General features: G+C 37.8%; 1 protein-coding gene across 2 annotated transcripts in view; it reads right to left on the reverse strand.

Moving 5' to 3' along the window:
• Window positions 1-25,077, reverse strand: part of GPR158 (G protein-coupled receptor 158) — a 409,138-nt gene that overhangs the window by 348,673 nt on the left and 35,388 nt on the right. For both annotated transcript variants that reach the window (XM_025463914.3, XM_049099715.1), the window contains exon 2: window positions 16,052-16,157. In XM_025463914.3, the coding sequence (XP_025319699.3) occupies window positions 16,052-16,157 (106 nt within the window). The remainder of the gene's footprint in view (window positions 1-16,051; window positions 16,158-25,077) is intronic.

Genomic DNA, 25,077 nt, shown 5'->3' on the forward strand with positions numbered 1-25,077 from the left:
TCTTGCCTTCATGGTACTTATAGTAGTCTACCAGAGAAGACAGATATAAATATATAATTATAAATAACTAATAATTTCAATCATACACAGTGCTATGGAAAATAGCTAATATTTATAGAGAATGTACTGAGCAATGCACTTCACATACATCATAGTATTATTTCCGTTTAAAGAAATGTGCGCATAGGTTAGGAAACACAGGCAGTCTGAATCCAAAGCTAGCACTTTTAACCAGTATCCAACACTATCTCAAGAAAAAAAGTACTATACAATACTGTACATACATTTTATATGATGTTATCATCATATCATTTTTTAATCACCCTAGCAGCAGTGCAGATGATGAATTGGAGAGAAATAAAACTGCACACAGGAGAGTACTGAAGTGTCCAAGCAAGAAATGATTAGTACTAGAACAAAGTCAGTTGCAGGAAGAATGAGAGAAGAAAACAAACATGAGCTACTGAGACAGAATTGATAACACTTTGCAAGTGACTGGATGTGAGAGAGAGGAAAAGAGAAAGCTCAACACACTGCCACCAGAGAGACATGGCTACCGAGCACTTTTATAACTGAAGACTTAATCAATCCTGACCCAGGAGAAAAGGATTTCATTTCCACTCATCCACATTCATTACCCCACCCTTAGCTGCAACACACACATCACTGCTGTGGAGGTAACTAAATATCTTTGTACAGCTACCAATCAAATATTTAACCTATTTAAAGAAAAATCTAAGAAGTCTTTCACTAAAAAACAAAAAAATAATCTGGAATCTCTATTTCAACAAAGAAATAAAATACTAAATTGACTTTTCACTTTATACATATACATGGTACTCATTTGATCTTAAGAATGTCTTGATTGAACACACAAAAAATGATATTTACTGAATTCACAATCTATTAATTAAAAATAAAAGTTAAGGAGCTTACCCAATGATATAAGTAAAATTTCAGACAAATCTTCAAAGGAAAATTTTCAGGTATACTTGATTATGCTATTTTTTAATAAACAGCATTAGCTAGACAGACATGTTGGTCTTTTATTGGTCTTTAGGGCTACAGAATTCTATCCATACAGTTCTGCAAGCTTTAGTGTATGTAAATGATTCAACTTACAATTAAAATCCTAATATGAGGGGCGTTGGGGTGGTGGCTCCATCAGTTAAATGTACGACGTTTTATTTTGGTTCAGGTAATATCTCTAAGTCATGAGATCTAGCCCTGAGTTGCACTCTGTGCTCAACAGGGAGGTCTGCTTGAGATTCTCTCACCCTATCCTTAGACCCTCTCCCTCTGCCCGTCCCCCTGGCATGCTCTCTCTCTCTAAAATAAATAAATAAATCTTTTTTTTTTAATTCTGATATGAAAATTGGAAGGGTAAAATATAATATATCCCACCTTTTGACATTTTGGTAAAATTTGCTATAAAATTAAATCAAATGAAAAGTTTGAAAGTTTATTTTTTATTCAAATCATCTAATAAGTGAAATAACATGTGATGATTTTTACCTGAAATGCAGTCAATATAGTTAGAAAGGCAAATGAAACTTAATATTTTATTTAAGACAAATTGCTATATTAACTGTTATTACTGTCTTTCTGTCATCTGCCAATGTTGAGGATGCTAGGCTGAGCTCAGTGGGGTATAAGGCTAAATTATCAAGAGGTAAGATTGAGGGGAAAGATGGAGTATAGAAATCTGTCAGTAGAACTATCAAATAAGGAAGAGAAAGAAAGAGAAACAAGGAAATAGAGTCAAAGTCAGAATCATACAGTAGTTTATAAACACACTAGATTAGACCTCTCAAACATTTTGGTCTTGGAATTTCTTTGCACTCTTGAAAATTATTGAGAATCCCAAAGAGCTTTTATTTAAGTATCCACTGATACTTACTATCTTGGATATCAAAACTGAGAAATTTTGAAAATACTTATTAATTCATTTAAAAATAACAATAAGCCCATAACATGTTAACAGAAATAATGTATTTATGAAATATAATTATAGGGCAGCCCCAGTGACCCAGTGGTTTAGCACCACCTTCAGCCCAGGGCCTAATCCTGGAGACCCGGGATCGAGTCTCATGTCAGTTTCCCTGCATGGAGCCTGCTTATCCTTCTACCTGTGTCTCTGCCTCTGTGTGTGTGTGTGTGTGTCTCATGAATAAATAAATAAGATCTTTAAAAAAAAAAAAAAAGAAAAGAAAAGAAAAGAAAAATAACTATTTTCCCAAACAAAAAAATCATTGGTTTACATTTCTGCAAATCTCTTAAAGTCTGGCTTATCTAGCCAACTAGATTCTCATATTTCTTCTTGCATTTAATCTGTTTCTATATCACATCTTATGAGGCCTCTGTATACTCATAAAAGAATGGATAGTTCAAAAAGCAAGTAATGTCTTTGAATTATTACAAAAATAGTTTCAACTTCACAAATTGCCTTGATAGGGTCTTGAGGATCCCAGGGGTCATAGGACTACACTTTGAAAATGACTGGATTAGACAAACATATTTTAAAAGGAGGAAAATGAACATGATTTGCAGACCAACATCAAAATGAAACGCATAAGCACAGTACCTCACCTTATAGTTTTATGAATTTAGGGCTTCAATAGAACTAGAATTTCAATGGAGCCAAGCCTGGAGAGACCACTATACATTATCCTATCTCCAAATGTAAATACAGAATCAACTCTATAGAACTCCCTTCAGGTAATCGTGGAATTGTAAGCACCAGCAGGAAAAACTGCTTATGAATGAATAAAACAGACATTGTACTGACAAGCCAATAGTAAAATCTACTGAAATAATTTTATAATAAAGATTAGGTCATGGCTTTACTTCAATACAATAATTATGGCAAGATAATAGAAAGCACTTCTTAGGGACAGTTCTGTTTCCTGAAGAACTATGACATGGATATCCACACATTTAAAATAGTATAAAGATACTACTTTCTGGAAACAGAACATGAAACAAAAGCTTCTTAATATCTCCCCCACACTGATGAATCCTTGAGTATTTTTATCCCATTGAAATGGATTCTGATACATCAGACATTTCCCCCTTCACACACTTTTTTTTTAATTTTTTTTAATTTTTTTATTTATTTATGGTAGTCACAGAGAGAGAGAGAGAGAGAGAGAGAGAGAGGCAGAGACATAGGCAGAGGGAGAAGCATGCTCCATGCACCGGGAGCCTGACATGGGATTCGATCCCGGGTCTCCAGGATCACGCCCTGGGCCAAAGGCAGGCGCTAAACCGCTGCGCCACCCAGGGATCCCCCTCACACACTTTTCTAATTGATGTACAATAATAACTGCTGTAAACATCCATTTATAGTTTTTTCTCATTTTTTCATCTTAATTCTTCTGTTTTCAGTGTTTGGGAACCAATCCCAGCCTCTACTCTTATTCCTGTTTCATCAGGTTACATTCAGTGTTCCCTACATCCCTCCATACACCTATATGTGACTTTACATTTTGAAATACAAAAATATAATTCTATATCATATATTCTTGTGCATTTTAAAGACAATAGCAACTCAATCTATGAATAAGCCTAAAGAGAGGGAAAACACAAAGACTTCAAAAGAAACAATTTTGAAATAGACACTTGCACATTACTTTGAGGGCAAAAGCACTTAAGTTATTTCAATACTTTATGTTCTGCTTGTATCATCAACCACCCACTTGATCTCTCTCAATCTATAAACCCTGGGGAGGGAAAAATAATGATAAATTGAAACTTCCCTTGGGTAAATACACATAAATTACTTGGTAAAGACACCGAAAAAAAATTAAGAAGGTGGTAAATAAGGCTTTTTCATTTAGGGGGAAAAAAGATATCAAGGAATAGAGTTTAACTCTTGTATAATAGTTAAAGCTTTATAAATCAGCCAAGGGCTGTAACTAGGCAACGTGATTCTTCACTGTGCTCAAAAAGGGGGCTGCCAAGCATCAGTAGCCTCATTTCTCGCTGAAAGCTTTGACAAGTTTCCACCATATTTTATATAATTGTAGCAGAGGGAATGCCAGATTAGATCTGATTTGCTGTCATAATGGGATTTTTTCCCACATAAGCTAATGATGCAAAGCTATATTTAACCCCCAAAAAGTCACCCTCAAGCACTTACTGTATATTCTGATTGCTTCTCATATCTAGAATTGGACAAGTAGCAATTTTTCCGCTACTGAATATGACAAAAGCAAAGGTTTAATAGGTAGGTTTTTTTCCTCCTGATTGGCTCCATATATCTTAGCTACATATTCCAAATATGTTCACTAGCTTCTCTCACCAAATTGAGAAGATCAAGAAAGTCCGTTGCTTTGAGTTCATATCCATGGTGTATGCAAGTCAATTCTGTTGCCCCAGACTACTCTAGTTGGCTGAATATGCTGTTAATTTCCCACCTTTAATCTGGGCCCCACTTTAATCCTAGGTCACAGAGAAGTTTGGGAGCACTTAAGGCATTTGTCTTCAGCAATAGTGTCTAAATGTATTTATATATGATCATAAACATAGTGGATCCTTTTGTCATCTCTGTACCCAGAGAGCTGCAATCCTCCATATTCACCTTTGTTTTATTTCTACATTCTGATTTGTATTCTAATTTCCTGCTGGAAGTAGGTCCCTTCCCTTAATACCTGCCCTCTTAGCTGATGCCCAGACAGTATGTACAGCCCTCACCAACCTCTAATGAGATGGATCATATCCTTTAAATCTTGTTTCAAACTGGACATTTCTACCATCCCAAGTCATGCCATACACTGAAACGAAAGTATCACCACTAGCAAGAAACTTCTGCTGTAGCCACTCACAAACCTACAAGATGGAACCCTCTGTCTATTGACCCTAATCCAAATTTGTATGTAAGCTTGCCACATCTTTCAGAAATTTGTTTTGGCCACCCAAAAATTATATCAGTTCTATACCTAATTTCCCATACACGTAAGATTCCAGCATGCCTCCCAGCTGAGCTCCCATGGGTAAAACTACAACACTAATAGTACTAGCCCAGGGTCACTACCAGTCAGTAACTCTCTTTCCAAACAGCAAATTGTCAGCTATACAGCAGTCCCTCCTTACCTGCAGGGCATACATTCCAAGAACCCCAGTGGATGCTTAAAACTGCAAATAGTACCAAGCTCTATATATATCATGTTTTGTTATTTTACTATACATATATGCCTACAGCAAAGCTTTTTTTTTTTTTTTTTTATGATAGTCACAGAGAGAGAGAGAGAGAGAGAGGCAGAGACATAGGCAGAGGGAGAAGCAGGCTCCATGCACCAGGAGCCTGATGTGGGATTCGATCCCAGGTGTCCAGGATCGCGCCCTGGGCCAAAGGCAGGCGCCAAACCGCTGCGCCACCCAGGGATCCCACAAAGCTTAATTTATAAATTAGGCATAGCAAAATATTAACAGTAATAACTAATAATAAAACAAAACAATTATAACCATATACTGCAATAAAAGTTATGTGAACATGTGTCTCTCTCGCAAAATATGCTGTTGTATTTCATTCACCCTCCTTCTTATGATGATATGAGATGATAAAATGTCTACGTGATGAGATGAAGTGAGGTGAGTGACATAAGCATTGGGGCATAGCATCAGGCTGCCACTCACCTTCTGACAATAGGTCAGAAGGAGGGCCATCTGCTTCTAGGCCACAGTTGAATACAGGAAACTGAAACTGTGGAAAAGTGAAACACAGATAAGGGAGGTCGACCATACTACCTTCCTATAGTTTAAATTACTGACCTATCATTTCCTGGTCTTATGATCTTAGTCATGTTACTTAAAACCACTGTAAGACTTCATTTCCTCACCTAGAAAATAGAAACAAGCATACCTAGTTTGCAGCATAATCATTAAATAAACATGTCCTATTACTATTAAATAATTATTTTCTTATACAGAGACTGAAAAACAAACGTATCAACAGGACACTTCCTTTTTGGGGATCTGATAGAGTCTTCAGGCTTGGGCTAAAGAAAACTTAGTTACCAACAAATATTATCAAGTGATTGTACCTACAGCATTCATAAATAAGATCTTGTAAGAATTTGTTTTTTTTTTAGAGAAACATTTTATGTAGTCCATAAAGTTCATAAAACAGAAACCTAAAATCAAGTCTTAATGATTGCATATCTCAGATAAATAAAAAGATGATATAGATACATGGACAGATATAAATAGATCCATCTATCCAGAGAGTCTATTCACATTGAATAGATAGGGAGCACTCCCCTTTGTACATTATAATTCATATACTCCAAAGGTCCCAACATTAGGTCAACAACTTCAAGGTTAGTGATACAATCCAGTGATAAGGTATATATACAAAGGAGTGTTATTGAAGAACAGATACCAAATATCATGAACTTGTCATAGCTGAAAAATGGGTTTATCTCCTACTCTAAGGTATCTGAGTCTTTCATAAGCAAAGGAAGCAGATTAGCTTAAAGAAAAATTAATGGCATTCCCCCATATTGCCTCCTTTCTGGCTCAGATTGTCCCAGATTGACAGTCAACTAAACATCTTTTGGCTTTTCCTTTTCACTTCCATCAAAATTTGTGTCTTGCATCATGAGACTCAAATTGCTTAATGAGTAATTGTGAATAGAATCATATAAGCTAGCACAAATGAAGGTGGCAATGATGAATAACAGTTTGCTTTGCCATCATCAGAGAGAAAAAAACAGAAAATCTCAGGTTTGAGAAATCTCAGGCACAACCACAGGCAGTGTGAGCATTCAGGGTATTATGAATGCAAGGAAAATCTGAGTGTTGTTTTTGGATGGAAGAACCTGTTAGTGTTTTCCTTTATAGTATCCTAGGAGTACAAAATGTTAGGATCGCAGAGAAGCTTTAAGAGGCAACAAATCCAATGATACAGCCATGTTGCATTAAGTTTTTATGAGCCTTGCAAAATTCTGTCAAGTGGTATCTTTCACTATTGAAAATACTAAAATCTATAGCTTCCTCATCAGGTGGTCACCTGTGATTAAACAACTCCAAATTCACATTTACAGTTTCATGTTTAAAAAATACATATTCTCAATTTTTGAAGAATTACGATTGTTAAAATGTTCCACTTACACTGAACTAAAGAAAGCCTTCTGTTGTTCCTACTAGCTTGCTGATAAGTCACAGCCTAGTCCCTGAGTCCTTTCAGAAAAAAAAAAAAAAAACATAAATAGTCATATAATAGCTACTTTCATGTTTGAAAACAGTTGTCAGATCATCTCTGGGTCTTCTCTTCCCTGGCAAAACATCTTTAATTTGAGTCTCCAAAAAACAATGTTTCAAAGCCCTTACTAATATTATATATTCAATTTCTATATTCCTTGGCACACTATTTGAGGTATTTTTTCTGTTAAGTTTAGAATACAGTGAGATGTGAATCTCCCAATACCTAGAGAACAACCAAAGACTAAGCCTGGCTTTTGCTATAGGTATTTTGCAGCCACACCATACCACTGACTCAGGCTGAACTTTCAACTGTTCTCCCAAATATTATTTTTTACATGTGTTACAACTAAACCATTTCATTCTTACTATGTTCAAAAAGAGTTTTATACTCATATTCAGGATCTCACCTTTGTTCCCATTAACTTTCACCTTGATAAAGATGTCCATTTCTCCAACTCAGCAAAATCTCAGTCTCTGACTTTTAACTTCTGATGAATTTGTTATTCTTAATTATTTGTCCCCTATATCATTTTTCAAAGAATTGATGAATTTGCTGACCAGCACAAGGCCCCAAATAAAATCCTGCAATAAACTGCTACAACTTTCACTGCAAGTTAATGTCATTCTATTCAATGACTTCCTCCATACAGCTTCAGACTTAAACACAAATCCAAAGCCTAAGCTTAATTCCTCTCTTCAGTGAGATAGACACTGGATTCTCACAGCTGTTACTTAATGCAATGCTTATGTATTATGTCTAAAAGTGACACCGACATAGGACAATATCCCATAATCTCATATCCAATCCCCGAAGTTAAATGTAGTTTATAACCTAAAACTCCCCATACATGCTTACTCCTAATCCAAAATAGAATTATCCTGTTATGTATTTCCTAGAAAATAACAAGAAGTATAAGATAGTCATATAAAAAAATGTATTCTGGGGTGCCTGGGTGACTCAGTCAGTCAGCATCCGATTCTTGATTTTGGCTCAGGTCGTGATCTCAGGGTCATGGCATTGAGCCACTTTGGGCTCTGCTCACACAGGGTCGGCTTGAGATTCTCTCCCTCTCCCTCTACCCTGTACTCTCTCTCTAAAATAAGTAAATGGGACCAAAAAAGAATGCAATTCCTAATGGGGATACATTTTTACCATATTTCCAGAAAATTTGAGAACAATTTGCATCTCTATCAATAATGTATGAGAATGTCCATTTTGTATAAAACCTAACCAACACTGAGCATTATAATTTTTTTTTTTACTGTTTGCCAATTCAATAGGTAAATTCTTGTACTTTTGGAAGATGTGCAAAGACTTGTCTTTTATGATAAGGATTATTCATTCCTGTGTCTCAAAAATTAATGTATGGTATTTCAGTCCCTTAGCAAAGTTGGTGTTTTAAAAAGTTAACATCAATTGATATATTTTTAAGCTGTCTGGTTCCCTCTAGAATGAAAGGATTTCTTTTAAATTATGGATTTCCTTTGTTTTGTTCACCGCAGTATATCTCAAGACACTACAACAGTACCTGGAATATAGCAGTTGCTAATAAATATACATTGAATGAATAATGAAAACAATGAACTTGATCTATTAGAAAATGTGCCCCATGGAAAAGAAAACAACTGTCTTGTTAATCATAATAATAAGTATTAATAAGAACAACTGTTCAGCAAACTTACAATGAGTCTTAAACAGAGAAGCCTAAGATACCTAATTAGAGGTGAACAAACTAAAGTCAGAACTGGGTAGCACAAGACAATATTAGAAACAGTGGTCCAAGATTTGACCAGAATCTAACATACAAACCAGCTTTCAACTAGGCATATGGAAATATGTACAGTATTCCAACAGTGATTTTAGATTTACCCCTCAGAGATTGCCTTCCTCCCCTACTCCCTTTAAGTCCCATCCCTGCCTCTCTCTTTCCCCCAACCACAAGGTGGCGATAGCCACTGTTGAACTCTTGGCTCAGTTGCTGAAAACCTCTCTGTAAGCAGAAAAGCCAGCTTTCCCTTAGACTTTTCAGGTGCCCCAGTACTGTTATTTTGGAATAGTAACCCTACTTTGAGAACAATTCCAGAGTATCTAGGCTAAATAAATCTCAGGAGCATATTGAAAAACTCTGGAAAATACAATAAGTTTCTAATAATTTAAGTAAGGAGGACTATGTAACAAAATCACACAAGTTAGGGCTTTATGAACTTCAGAAACAAATGAGGATCCATACAGTAGTGGTATTGCCTTTTTAAATTAAGCCTAGTAAAGCAAGGATACTTGACTGAAATAGTGGATACTGAGCCTAGAAGAAAGAAGACTTAGAAGCAGACTGAGAGAATTCTTCAAATAGCTCAATGAAGGACTACTAGGAAGAAAAAAATGTTTAACTATTTTTGGGCAATTCCAGTGGGAGAAAGCAAAAGCAGTGGCTGTACATTACAGGGAGGCCATCTAGCAAGAGAGTGGGCTGCCTCCATTAATTCAACAAATGTGTCAGGTACTGCTAAGCACCAGTGAACAAATACCTGATCATTGCCCTATATCCTAGCAGGAGAGTATAACTTCACGTTAACCACATTTTGTATTAGTAATGAAGGGAAAGAAAAGTTTTACTACAAATACAGAAGAAATTTAGACATCTAAAAGACTGTCAATATTTATTTTTCTCCATTTACTGAAGATTTTTACCATTTTCAGTGTAAAATGATGGCATTAAAAATAGTTTGCAAGTTTCTCAATATTTATTTTGAACTGAAATAATAAAATAGATCATAAGAATGCCTGCATAGGCCAAAATTCATTTCAAGTTTGTCCTTTAATGTCCCCTGGTGGATTTAAAAGCAGTGTTACTATAAGAGGAAATTCAGAGATCTGAAGGGTTTCAATAATCTGTGTGTTTCGACTATACTACAAGCTAGACCATATTCTAGAGCACAGCTGTGCACTACACTGTTCAATATGGTAGCCTTAGTTACATGTGGCTATCATGCATTTAAAATCAGTCTAGGAAAGACCTGAATTTTTAATTTTGTTTAATTTTAACTGATTTACATTTCAATAGCCATAATGTAGCTAGTAACCATTGGATAAAACAACAGAGTTCTAGAGATAGGTGAACAATAATATTTCTAAGCAGAAACTTTCTAGAGGAAAGAAGAGCTTAAAGAGAAAAGAAGAGGCAGTCGATTGCAGCCACAAGATGAGAACAACATACAGCTATTTCTATGCAATTTCACTCAGTCAAATTGAATTCAATAAGACATCTCTGGAAAAGTACTCTAAATCCTATTGTAGCCAAATGAGTAAGCTATATTTTGTTTATAAGACGGCTTCCAAAACAGAATGATTAACTCCTGCTTTCCTTAGATTTTTGCATTAAGCTTCTTTTCTTGCATACTAAAGGACATCCTTTCTGACATTTTCAACTTGCAAAAAATGTATCTTTAGAAATTAATTAACTTAGATCTAATGGAGTAGTAAAGAGTTACAAGTGGATTCCCATTTAATACATTCAGTATAAAAAAAAGGTATCAGAAAACTATCTCAGAGCTTTATAAAACCATTGGCTTAGCTGACAACACAACCATTCTGGTGATTCTAGATGGAATTGTAAATCTAATAACCTCAAGGAGTAGTCTCTAAAGAGAAGGACACAAGAGGTTAATTGACATGTGAAAAGAAAATAGTAGAATTTCTATTTTATGTTTAACCTTTTTATTTAAAAAAATCAAGCTTTACTAATTTAAGGCTTCAATAGATATTAATGCTCTTACTCGGTCCACATGCCATATGACAATACTGGTAAGTCATGTGAGGTATCCTGAAGGAAATCTAGGTGTTCCCGGGCATCAACAGTGGTTAACTGGTTCCTTCATCTGTTTTCAAATTTCCATGTATGAGCATTTACATTTGACTGTCTAAGTGGATTCACAGAGTATATTATTTTAAATCATAAAATATTTACAATTCTTCAAAATGAGATGGTGCATAACCTGGAAGACCTTTTCCCACACAAAAATTTTCTGATTATATCAAAGGGAGCTACTTGTTTTTAAACTCAAAGACTATGCATTACTCTTTTAAAGAAAGAAAATGGGGACACCTGGGTGGCTCAGTGGTTGAGTGTCTACCTTCGGCTTAGGACAGGATCCCAGGGTCCTGGGATTTAGTTCTACATAGTGCTCCCAGCAGGGAGCCTGCTTTTTCCTCTGCCTATGTCTCTGCCTCTCTCTGTGTGTCTCTCATGAATAAATAAAATCTTTTTAAAAAATAAAAATAAAGAAAACAAATGCTCCAAATTTGCTGACCTGCTCTACAATAACAAGTGGTTGTCACTAGTGCCTATGTAGCAGGTATTTTCAAAAACACATGTAAGCTGTTCCTTCAAAGTAAAAGTGACAGTTTAATAATCCATGAGGAAGCCTTCTGAAGTGAGCATTTTGAAAATGCATATTTGGAAACGTTTTCAGTGTTATGTGGCTTTTGTTGCCAAAAAAACTATAAGTACTCAATAACTATATAGTTTAGAGTTGAAAATAAAATTTCCTAATCTGTTTGAAAATATTCCTCATAAAAGTGTGAGTGGACTTTTTAACCTATTCCCCTAAAATATTAAAATGCCCAGCTTTCCAAATAATTTGTAAGGACCAACTGACATCAGGTTAGATGAAAAACTGCCAGCTGAATTTTCCAAAATCTTTGCAAAATTGGTACATGGGACTGAAAAATGAACAGTGTCATTTAGCAAACACAGTCAACAAATTATTTCTACAATTTGGAATGACATATCCTTGCAAGTCATATTTTCAACCATGACAGACATTAAAACAAAGTATAAAAATAAATTGAACTTAGAGACCTCTGAATCATTGCATTACTAAGTTTTTCTTTTTTTTAAGATTTTATTTATTTATTTGAGAAAGGCAGAGAGAATAGAGGGAGAGGGAGAAGTACACTCCCCACTGAGCAGGAAGCCGGATGCAAGGGGCTGAAGTCATCCCAGGACCTGAGCTGAAGTCAGACACTTAATCAACTGAGCCACCCAGGGATCCCTGCATTACCAAGTATTAAACTAAGATTTAAAACATTGTGAATCAGTTAATTTATTATCATTAAAGATAAAATTTTTATAATATATGACCTATATTAAAATATTAGTTTATCTTTATCTCACTCTAAGTTTTCTAATTTATAATATACAGAATTTATAAATACAAGAAAAAAATCATACCTTTTAGATTAAAAATACACATACTATGGATGGATACTTAGACCACTTTTATTAATAGAATATAATCAAAAAGTTTCAGGGCCACATCCTACTCTGAAGAGTGATTTTAAAAAGTTCTTATAATGGAAACAAAGCAAAAGAAACTTCTAAAACAAAAATGAATATCCATTTATTTTAATGTTTTTAATAAACCATTCTGCAAGAGGATTTTGTGTACTCAACACAAACAATGATATGAAAATAGGCCAAGAATTATTTAAATGAATACTGACAACATGATCAAGTCCCTGCTGCAATGATCTGGATCCCTTACAAAAACAGCCAGAATAATCCTGTAATCCAGTTCAGGATGTCGGTCCAGATCCTGTTTTACTATGCCCTTCAAAAAATGCTTGGTGGCCTCCTAGTCTCTGTGAGGACTCAAACCCATTGAGAAATTATTTTCCTGGGCAGCCCAGGTGGCTCAGCAGTTTAGCGCCGCCTTCAGCCCAGGGTGTGATCCTGGAGACCTGGAATTGAGTCCCGTGTTGGGCTCCCTGCATGAAGCCTGCTTCTTCCTCTCCCTCTGCCTGTGTCTCTGCCTCTCTCTGTGTCTCTCATGAATAAATAAATAAAATCTTTTAAAAATATTATTTTCCTCACAAACCATTCTATGCCTTTTTAAAATGCTATGAGGCTTTTGTCATTGGTCACATGCCACTTACCTGTTTCCAACAGACTCAGTATTCTGGTTTAAGATACCCGGAAGGCTAAATATTGAATACATCAGAAACATTTTAAAAGTAAAAAGTTTGCCTCAATATAACTAAAATGTGTGACTTCCACTACTATTTATAAGAGAAGAATGTTAAACATTAGCTAAAACCCACAATAAACATGGTGAGTATCTGTTTCTAATGACATGGATATTCATAAAGATAGGCCCCTATACCCTACAAATATGAATCATGTTAACTATCTCCCAAAATAAGCCAGTTTAATAGTGATCCTTGGGGTCCACTACAGAAGGTATGTGACAAAGAATGAAGGAGACACTGTAGATGAAAAATACCCTGAACATGTGATTTTTCTTCCTGCTTTCAAGATCAAGAGAAGCCAGTTCCTCGTCTCTAACTCACATCAGCCCAGGGAAGGACTGAAAGACCACTGCTAGTCCACAGACTGAAGATGTGGTATGGATATGGAATTGCTGCAGGTGCCTAGAGTGACCAGCACCCATGAAAGGACCTCAGAGAAGCCCAACAAAATGGTGTGAAGAGCTCCAAGGAAGCCCTGTGTGAGTCAGACTACCCATCAAGGGCCTCATGGGCCTAACCCAGAACACTGTCTCCCACTCCCAATTCTAGCACCTGGCAAGGGAAGGTAGATAGAGAGAGCCAGAGTCTAAGTCAAAATATGCATTTTGTACATTCACTGTTTATTGATGTTATTTTTTATCACTGAGCCATATTTTTTAAGATTTTATTTATTTATGTAAGACAGAGAGTGCACAAGGGGAAGGTGCATACAGAGAGGGAAAAGCAGGCTCCCTGTTCAACAGGAAGCCTGATGTGGGGCTCCATCCCAGGACCCTGGGATCATGACCTGAGCCCAAGGTAGACACTTAACCAACTGAGCCACCCAGGCACCCCATCATTGAGCCTCTTTTGACAACATTTTCAAATGAAATTCACTGAACTGTCAGTAGTCTTGTAGGATATATTTTCCTAGTTTTCCTTATAGGGATTTAATAAATATAATGCTCCCATATAATGCAAAAAGTCACACATTTCAACATAATCTTTCTTAACCAGAACAGAGGATAGTATTTTATCTTGAAATAACTTAGTTTATTTGAAAGCTTTAAAAAAAAAAAAGATAATTAACAATCCTGGTACAATGAAAGTAAATCAATCTTCCAGAAGAGAAAGAGATTCTTGCAATGTAACCAGCTAGTCAAATAGATGTACTATAAGGGGGGGGGGGGGGGGAATACCACTATACCAAGATTATCAGAGCCAAGCAGCCATTGTCTCAAACTGAAAAGTAAATGCCTCCTTGTTTGTAGACAGACTGCTTATTTCAACCAACCAGGAGCACCACTGAAACAAGGCTATACAGAAATGAGCACCTACAGATCAATATCCACACTATAACACCCAGGCAGAAAAAATTTCACCCTGGCTAAAAGACAAACCTAAATGGGTATACGCTATTGGCATAGAGATAATAATCAGACTAAAGATGTTCGCTAGATCAGTGATTGAAATTTGTATCTTTAGAAATGCCAGCATCATCCAAAGGGGAGTAGAAACTCAGAAAAGTTCAAAATCATAAGAACAAAAAGTGAAAGGAAGCAAAAAGAGGACTTAACTTACAAAATTGATAATACTGAAACATTTCACTTACATAATCTGAATCCAAATTTTGGGGGGGACGTGAAGGAATTGAGGGCTTTGTGAAGGGTTGACTATGCGGAGATGTACAGAAATGTGGGAGGGGGTAGGGGATGTGTGGTAACCTAGAGGGGGCATTAAGGAAGTGGAAGTCAGGGGGTATGGTAAGGATGTGTGATGATTAGAGGGATATGTGGAGTTATGAGGGCTTTTAGGGAGTAAGAGAGTTAAGAGATATTGTGGTGGTGCACTACGTATTGAATCATTATACTGCACACATGAAACTAATACAACACTGTATATTAACTATACTGAAATTAAAATTTAAAAATAAATAAAAAATAAAGAGCATCATATCCGACAGTAAGAAAAATGCACTGTATAAAACCATCTTTCACAGGAACAAGAATTAAAAATGAAGATTTAAATTACTACATTTAAGGCAATATTGCCTGTATTTAAAATAAATTTTTTAAGCTGATCTTCCTCACTAATTCATGGACTCAAAGTTGGGATAATATAAGTATTTAAGATCAAGATTGTTATTATACAGTTGTTTCAGAGCATTTGGGGATCTGAGAGATAGATTACTGGAAATAAAATCAGGATGTAATCACATTTCCTCTCTGAAACTACAAAAGACAAGTAGCAGTCTTATTTCCAAAAGTATGATCTCTATGCCTGCTTTTTTACCAACCAGAGTCCCATGAAATAAGGCACAGACAAGGGCTGAAAACTGGAAAACATACACAAATATATATATTTCTTATCCAGGACCCTGAATAGTTTTCTCCTTGTTTTCCAAATTGCCCTGCCACACTTTATTGCTTTTCTAGCAGATGGCAGCATGTCTGAATGTATAGCATCAGTGTTTCAACAAGAATCATACTGCATAAATATGTGCATAAATATGCATTGGTTGACCCCTCCTGGATTTCTCACTTCATGGCTATTTTAATTTCTAGCCCATTTTGAAGAATAGGGTCAGCCTTTGACTAAATACAAACTTCAGGCGTATTTTTAGTTTCAGTTTTCTCTTACTCCCCAAATAAACAGTTATTGTGCATAAAATTTTCTACCCCTCTTTCAGTTCACATTTCAACATTCAGAACTGCACAGGATACTTTTCTTTCTCAGTAAGATACCTCTTGTTCACTTACCCACACAAATACAATAGAATTCTAAAGTGATACATTTCTGAGCTTCTGATTTCAGAGGACTTTATCTTCACATTCTTACCTCTGAATTGTTAAGGTGACATTTGTGAGTTCCTGAAAACCAGCCATCACTTGAACATTGGTCAATGTCCACTTTCTGAAGATTTATGTCAACTTTCATAACACCCCTTAAAAACAGAGAAAGATAAGAACAAATTAATCTGAGCCTTTACAATTTCTAACTTTGTATTCCATCCCAGAAATCAGACAAATCAATATAAAGAGTGCACTAAAAATGTTCACATTGCCCACGCATATTTAACTAAAGTGTACCAAGCAAAGAGAGGGACACAATACAACAGAATCAACAAGTATTAGTTTTACCTAAGTCCCAAAGACATGGATGGACCCTGTATTGTTCCCTGTCTTCAGCCCCCTACATAATGCCAAGCACATAGAGGTGCTCAATGAATATCTGTGGATTGACTGAACTCCAGATAGTATTTCTCTGGCCATGGCAGCAAAGTCGACTCTAAAATACAGCTGCTCTCAGTACCCCTTCTAGTAAAGTAAACAAAACAGAGCCCTCAACTCCTTTCTTTCTATTCCTATTTCCCAGTGCAGGACCAGGGACGGGGTGAGGGGAGGGGGAGCAGATAGTAACTCCTTCCTCTGTCTATCACAATGACTTTAAACAGCTCTTTAGGTCTCCCAGTGTTCCACACCAGAGATTTGCACTATCTACAAAGTGCTGATTAGCATTTTTCTTCTCTTAAATCTGGAAACAAAAACACTTCATTTCACTTAGCCATTTGAGAAAAATCACTAAGAAAGAGAATCACAAATTCAGAGCCAAAAGCAAAACTGCAAAGAAAGCTCCAATTTTATCTCAAATTTCTCCAACCAATCTTTCTACATTTCCCTAAGATCCCTCTCTTTTATTTCTCACAGCACAAGCACTACTAGCAGCAGAAACATCTTTCCTTCAGAGAACTGTCACACCTGTAATTCATTAAAGTCAATATTCTGTGTCCTGGGCCCTAAAGCTCAAAACTCTGTAATGTCATTTTTCAAAAACTTGAGTAAAGTAACACCTCATTAAAATCCATTACAAGTAAAAACACATTTTTAAGGTATCCTGTTCCTAATTTAAACATTTTCATTATGATATTATTAAATATGTACAAATATAAACTTAAGCTCAAATTCTTTGTATTATAGTTTTTGTCACTACAAAAAAACACCCACAAAATCATAAGTGCATAAAACCTATAAATTCAACAAAATTTAAATTTAAAATATTAATTTAAAAACACCAATGATTATGCTTGGCCGAACTAAATCACCTCTCAGAATAGAATATGGTACTGACATTAGCAATCCTATTTTACCAGATACTATGACTCATTCTTCTCTTTTCTCCTTTTAAACTACTGTGAAATCTTCTGATAGAGTAGTTCACTGTCATTTAGGCTTCATTTAAGGTGAATAAATCTTTTACGGTTTTTAAAGGCTCCTTCTGGTTTTTATTTTATTAACCTGCAACAAAATACTACACTAATTAGTGCTAATATGCTCAAAAGACACTGAAACCTCCTGTTAGTATTTGGTTATCCAGATAGCCTAGAATATATAAGTTAAATTTTTGAAGGACCACTGGAATGAAAACCTAAAAGTTATCATAGAAGAAACCTAAAAATCCTTCAGAAAAAGACGTTGATTTATAAAATACTACCGTTGTGGGCCATAATTCTATAAAACAAGTGTCTGTTCATGTGATAAATAAATGAATTCCCAGGTAACCTAATGCCTTAATCCAGTTCACTCCCTCGCTCTTTCAACAAATATTTATCTGATATGAGACTACCACTGTAAAAGATGTGATGAAGGTGAACCACACAGGCCCAAATATAAAATGTCAGAATGTTTCATGAAGAAAAGCTGATAAATTGTGGGAAATTTGGCCAGTTATCATTTGAGGCATACCAGGTATTCCACAAACATTCGTTCATTTTTTGAACAAAACTATGTTCCACATAGATCATGCCAATCATGCAAGCCCACTCTAGGCTCTACTTCATGCTCTTTGAAAAATAACATATTCTTTTTCTTTTCTCATCTATTCAATGAGTGTATGTTGAGTGCTTACTTTGGGCCAATACTGTTCTTGGCCTTTGAAATACAACAGTAAGAAGAAAAAAAAAAGTTCCTGCCTTCATGGAGCTTAAGTCTCACGTGGTCCAAATAATAAATGATACCTATCACAAGTAAATAAATTATGCTATATATTACAAAGTAAAAAGTGCAATGGAGAAAAAACTTCAGGCAGATGAGCAGAATGGTTAAGGTTTTTGTTTTTTTAGTTTTTTGTGTTTTTTTTTGAGTGGACAGATTTCTTTCTTTCTTTTTTTTTTTTTTTTTTTTTTTTTGAGTGGACAGATTTCTAATTCAACCCATGGCTCAAGATATAATTATTGCAAGTTGCTATCACACCATAAGTTACCAGTCATCTTACATAACACAAAATTTCCCCTGGACCACTACTGTCTACCACATTTTGCCAACCTGCCATGAATGGCTTATTTAGAACGTATTTGTAAGTAATAAATATACATGTAAATATATAAATAAATAAACATACATTAAAATACATCTTTATCTGTTTCACGTCAGTTATTAAGAACAAGGTCAAGGGGCATCTGGTTGGTTCAGTGGTTGAGTGTCTGCCTTTCGCTCAGGTCTTGACCCAGGGATCCCAGGATCGAGTTCCACATGGGGCTCCCCAGAGGGAACCTGCTTCTCCCTCTGTGTCTCTGCCTCTCTCTCTGTCTATCTCATCAATAAATAAATTAAAAAAAAAAAAACAAAAAAAAACGAGGTCAGGTTTTCTTCAACTGTCCTGCTACACTTAAAGTTTTGAGTCACAGGAGAGTGCCAATCTTCCAGCTGGCTCAGGAGCCTGAGCCACTTTGGGATTCCAGGAGGCTGAAATGATTCTGGCCCCTTTCCCAAGGAAACTAGCTTAAGAAATAGGGATCTTGGGCAGCCCAGGTGGCTCAGCGGTTTAGCGCCACCTGTGGCCCAGGGCCTGATCCTGGAGACCCGGAATCGAGTCCCACGTTGGGCTCCCTGAGTGGAGCCTGCTTCTCCCTCTGCCTATGTCTCTGCGTGTGTGTCTATCATGAATGAATGAATGAATGAATGAATGAATGAATGAATGAATGAATGAATGAATGAATAAAAGAAATAGGGATCTTACTGACAATTTTCCCTCTTAATTCTTCTTAATATAGAAGAACCAAAAGACACCCCAGACCTGTAAGCTCAGCTCACGAAACTTTCTGGGCTTTGTGCAAAACCACCAAAGGTAATGAGTCGTGAGTTTACCAGCTGGGAAATCTGCGCTGACTCATCTTCATTAGCGTCGCTTGCCTCGTGCCTGGAGACCTACAAAGCCCTCAGGGAGGTGCCGATGACTTCCGGAGGGGGAAGTGGCGCTTGGGGGAGGGGGGTTAACTAGGAAGAGAATGCTCTCTCTGTGCGGAAAGGTATCCTGCGAAAAACCACGCAGACGCGAAACCACTGAAGAGCCTCCCCGAGCCCCCAGAGTCGGCCGGGCTAAGAGCGCCAGGGCGCCTGCGCAGTGCATCCGCTGGGCGCGTGCCTCTGGGGGCGGAAGTGCTGCTCGCACAGCCCGTGAGCCGGCGCCGCTGGGAAGCTCCGGGGGAGTGGAAGCGGCTGCGGCTTCCTGCGCTGAGGACTCGAGAGCAACGGCCAACAAAACAAAACAAAACAAAAACCCGGTAAGTGGCTTCCGGAGAAGAAAATAATAAGTTATATCCCCCAATACCTGGGTGCTTCGCTGGGCCGCAGACCTGCATTTTTGTGTACCCGTCTGACACCTGAAATGCAACAGCCCCACATGGGATTCATCCTCCACCCAAATTTACGGTTCCCTTAACTTTCTTTGTCCATGACTGGGCCTCCTCCAGCCTTTCAGCTATTCACGCCGATAACCTATTGCAAAGCTAAACCCCCAAATCAAAACAGGTGCCAAGTTCCCTAGATTGTACTCCCTGATTGCTTCTTGCATTTTTAACCTTTCCCTTCCATTTCTACCATCACCTCCTTGGTTCAGGTCTTCCTGTCTCGTGAGGCTGAAAAAAAAGTCTACAATAATTTACTGAGTTAGTCCTGTCTCATATTGCTCCAGGTAAAGACCCTGGTCTGTAGGTCCTGAAATGTATGTGGTTTAGTGTCCTTCTTTAAAAAAGATACAAAATAATGAGTATATATACATATACATATTATGGTATGTATATGTATATCATAATATGACGCCTGGCCCTTATCTTTGCGTTTTAACCGCTGGGAAGATCATTACCAAACGCTATGTCTATACCAGGATGGCTAGCAATAACTTAGTTTTGCACAGATGTAATTACAAACTACTTTAAAATTTATTGCTAGGGGCGCCTGGGTGGTGCAGTAGGTTAAGGATCTGATGCTTGGTTTCAGCGAAGGTCATGATCTCAGGATCCTGGGATCCAGCCCAGGCTCAGGCTTCACTCTCAGCAGGGAATGTGCTAGAGATTCTCTCTCCTTATGCCTCTGCCCCTCCTGCTCTTGCTATCTGTGACATCCCTCTAAAATAAATAATAATTTTTTAAAAAAATCTTTAAAAAATCTTTAGAGACCCCTAGGTGGCTCAGTGGTTGAGCGTCTGCCTTCAACTCAGGGTCCTGGGATCAAGTCCCATAGCAGGCTCCCCACAGAGAGGCTGCTTCTCCCTCTCTCTGTGTCTCTGCTTCTCTCTGTGTGTCTCTCACGAATAAAATAATAAAATCTTTACAACGTATATAATTCTTTTTTAAAAAATTTCTAAATAATCCTAAACTTCACCTTAGCTGGTTTCCAAAGTGCCTACACCCTAGGGGAAAATGTAAAGAAGTGAGTTACAGTAGAAATAGACCATTGCAGTTAAAATATACTCCTATTTCAGAAAACAGTTGACCATAAAACTCATTGCTAGTGCTTATTCCAGGACTTTCGAGGGTTTCCACATAAGCAAGGGACACTGGAGCTTAAGTATCACATTCTGCTGTCTACGTACTCTTTGAAATATGTCAATCTTATCCTAACTATTCCCTGCTTAAAATCAGTACTTCCCACTGTCCTAAAGAATAAACTCCCAAGCTCTTTGGTATAACATTATATTCAGGCCCCTCCTATATCTCCAACCACTCTTCTGCATACATTCTTTGTTCCAAACAATTCACAAGTACATGTGGTATCCAAAAACTCATGCTATCTCAGAAAACCATTCTTTTATATATGCCTTTATAACTGAAGTCCCTTTGCCTAAGCTCTGCTATAACAATCATACCTCCTACCTGACTCCTTTCTGAAGCCTTCCATAAACTCTGATTTAAAATCTCCTATATTCTCACCATAATACACTATATTCTTCATACCTTCTTCATATTTTAATATCTATTTTTCTCACTAGACTAAAATTTCTATAGCCCATGTCTTTGTAATTTCTCCTAGTTCCTTTGTGTGTGTGTGTATACACCATGTCTTCTTTATCCACTCATCAGGCAGTGGACATATGGGCTCTTCCCATAATTTAGCTATTGTTGATAATGCTGTAAACATCAGGGTGCATGTATCCCTTTGAATTAGTATTTTTTTTTATTCCTTGGGTAAATACGTAAGAAAGAATGAAGTCTTGTCATTTGCAATGGCATGGATGGAGCTAGACAGTATTATGCTAAGCAAAATAAGTCAGTCATAGAAAAACTAATACTGTATGCTTTCACTCATATGTGTAATTTAAAAAAAACAACATAAACAAACATGGAGGTAGAGGAAAATTAAGAAACAGACTTTTAACTATAGAAAACAAACTGGTGGAGGAGGGGCAAGATAGCGGAAGAGTAGGGTCTCCAAATCACCTGTCCCCACCAAATTACCTAGAAAACCTTCAAATCATCCTGAAAATCTATGAATTCGGCCTGAGATTTAAAGAGACAACAACTGGAATGCTACAGTGAGGACAGTTCGCACTTCTATCAAGGTAGGAAGACGGGAAAAAAGAAATAAAGAAACAAAATACATCCAAGGGGGAGGGGCCCCACGAGGAGCCGGGCTGAGGCCGGGCGAGTATCCCCAGGACAGGAGAGCCCCGTCCCGGAGAAGCAGGGGCTGCACCAATCTTCCCCGGTGGAAAGGGCTCCCAGGGAGTTGGAGCAGGACCCCAGGAGGGCGGGAATGCCCTCAGGCTCCCTGGGACACTGACACCTGCGCCTTGGGGGAGAGTGCGCCGAGCTCCCTGAAGGGCTACAGCACACGGGGCTGGACCCGGGAGCACCTCGGAGGAGCTCGGGCAGAGGAAGAGGCTCCGTGCGGAGGGGGCTGCGCGGCTGCGGGAGCAGCCCGGCCAGGAGCGCTAATCCAACAGCACAGGCCGGGAGCACTGGGCGCCGGGGACACAGCCCAGGATCCGGCCTCCCACGGAGACAGGCAGAGGCCAGGAGGGCCCAGGACAGCAAGGACACTCCTGCCACGAGCTGAGCAGATCAGCAGCCCCACCCCGGAGCCTCCAGGCCCCTGCAGAGGGAGAGCTCTGGGGTTACTGCGGGAGCTGACTCCAGGGCTGCAGAGCTGGCCCCGCCACTGCGGTTGTTACTCCTGGGGCCTCACGGGGTAAACAACCCCCACTGAGCCCTGCACCAGGCAGGGGGCAGAGAAGCTCCCCCAAGTGCCAACACCTGAAAATCAGCACAACAGGCCCCTCCCCCAGAAGACCAGCTAGGCGGACAAGTTCCAGGGGAAGTAAAGGGACTTAAAGTATACAGAATCAGAAGATACTCCCCCGTGGTTTTTTTGTTTTGTTTTGTTTTGTTTTTGTTTTTTTTTTTTTTTTTTTTGCTCTTGATTTCTGTTTGCTTCCCCCATCCCTTTTTTCTTTCTCTCTTTTTCTTTTTTTTCTTCCATTTTTCTTTTTCTCTTTTCTTTCCTTCTTTCTCTCCTCTCTTTTTCTCCTTTTCCCAATACAACTTGCTTTTGGCCACTCTGCACTGAGCAAAATGACTAGAAGGAAAACCTCACCTCAAAAGAAAGAATCAGAAACAGTCCTCTCTCCCACAGAGTTACAAAATCTGGATTACAATTCAATGTCAGAAAGCCAATTCAGAAGCACTATTATACAGCTACTGGTGGCTCTAGAAAAAAGCATAAAGGACTCAAGAGACTTCATGACTGCAGAATTTAGATCTAATCAGGCAGAAATTAAAAATCAATTGAGATGCAACCCAAACTAAAAGTCCTAATGACGAGGGTTAATGAAGTGGAAGAACGAGTGAGTGACATAGAAGACAAGTTGATGGCAAAGAGGGAAACTGAGGAAAAAAGAGACAAACAATTAAAAGACCATGAAGATAGATTAAGGGAAATAAACGACAGCCTGGGGAAGAAAAACCTACATTTAATTGGGGTTCCCAAGTGTGCCGAAAGGGCCAGAGGGCCAGAATATGTATTTGAACAAATCCTAGCTGAAAACGTTCCTAATCTGGGAAGGGAAACAGGCATTCAGATCCAGGAAATAGAGAGATTCCCCCCCTAAAATCAATAAAAACCGTTCAACACCTCGGCATTTAATAGTTAAGCTTGCAAATTCCAAAGATAAAGAGAAGATCCTTAAAGCAGCAAGAGACAAGAAATCCCTGACTTTTATGGGGAGGAGTATTAGGGTAACAGCAGGCCTCTCCACAGAGACCTGGCAGGCCAGAAAGGGCTGGCAGGATATATTCAGGGTCCTAAATGACAAGAACATGCAACCAAGAATACTTTATCCAGCAAGGCTCTCATTCAAAATGGAAGGAGAGATAAAGAGCTTCCAAGACAGGCAGGAACTGAAAGAATATGTGACCTCCAAAGCAGCTCTACAAGAAATTTTAAGGGGGACTCTTAAAATTCCCTTTTAAGAAGTTCGGTGGAACAATCCACAAAAACAAGGACTGAATAGATATCATGGTGACACTAAACTCATATCTCTCAATAGTAACTCTGAACGTGAACGGACTTAATGACCCCATCAAAAGGCACAGGGTTTCAGACTGGATAAAAAAGCAGGACCCATCTATTTGCTGTCTACAAGAGACTCATTTTAGACAGAAGGACACCTACAGCCTGAAAATAAAAGGTTGGAGAACCATTTACCATTCGAGTGGTCCTCAAAAGAAAGCAGGGGCAGCCATCCTTATATAAGATAAACTAAAATTTACCCCGAAGACTGTAGTGAGAGATGAAGAGGGACACTATATCATACTTAAAGGATCTATCCAACAAGAGGACTTAACAATCATCAATATATATGCCCCGAATGTGGGAGCTGCCAAATATATCAATCAATTAATAACCAAAGTGAAGAAATACTTAGATAATAATACACTTATACTTGGTGACTTCAATCTAGCTCTTTCTATACTCAATAGGTCTTCTAAGCACAACATCTCCAAAGAAACGAGAGCTTTAAATAATACACTGGACCAGATGGATTTCACAGATATCTACAGAACTTTACATCCGAACTCAACTGAATACACATTCTTCTTAACTGTACATGGAACTTTCTCCAGAATAGACCACATACTGGGTCACAAATCAGGTCTGAACCGATACCAAAAGGTTGGGATCGTCCCCTGCATATTCTCAGACCATAATGCCTTGAAATTAGAACTAAATCACAACAAGAAGTTTGGAAGGACCTCAAACACATGGAGGTTAAGGACCATCCTGCTAAAAGATGAAAGGGTCAACCAGGAAATTAAGGAAGAATTAAAAAGATTCATGGAAACTAATGAGAATGAAGATACAACTGTTCAAAATCTTTGGGATGCAGCAAAAGCAGTCCTAAGGGAGAAATACATCGCAATACAAGCATCCATTCAAAAACTGGAAAGAACTCAAATACAAAAGCTAACCTTACACATAAAGGAGCTAAAGAAAAAACAGCAAATAGATCCTACACCCAGGAGAAGAAGAGAGTTAATAAAGATTCGAGCAGAACTCAACGAAATCAAGACCAGAAGGACTGTGGAATAG

The sequence above is a fragment of the Canis lupus genome, chromosome 2, assembly GCF_003254725.2.
Source record: "Canis lupus dingo isolate Sandy chromosome 2, ASM325472v2, whole genome shotgun sequence".
NCBI lineage: Eukaryota > Metazoa > Chordata > Mammalia > Carnivora > Canidae > Canis > Canis lupus.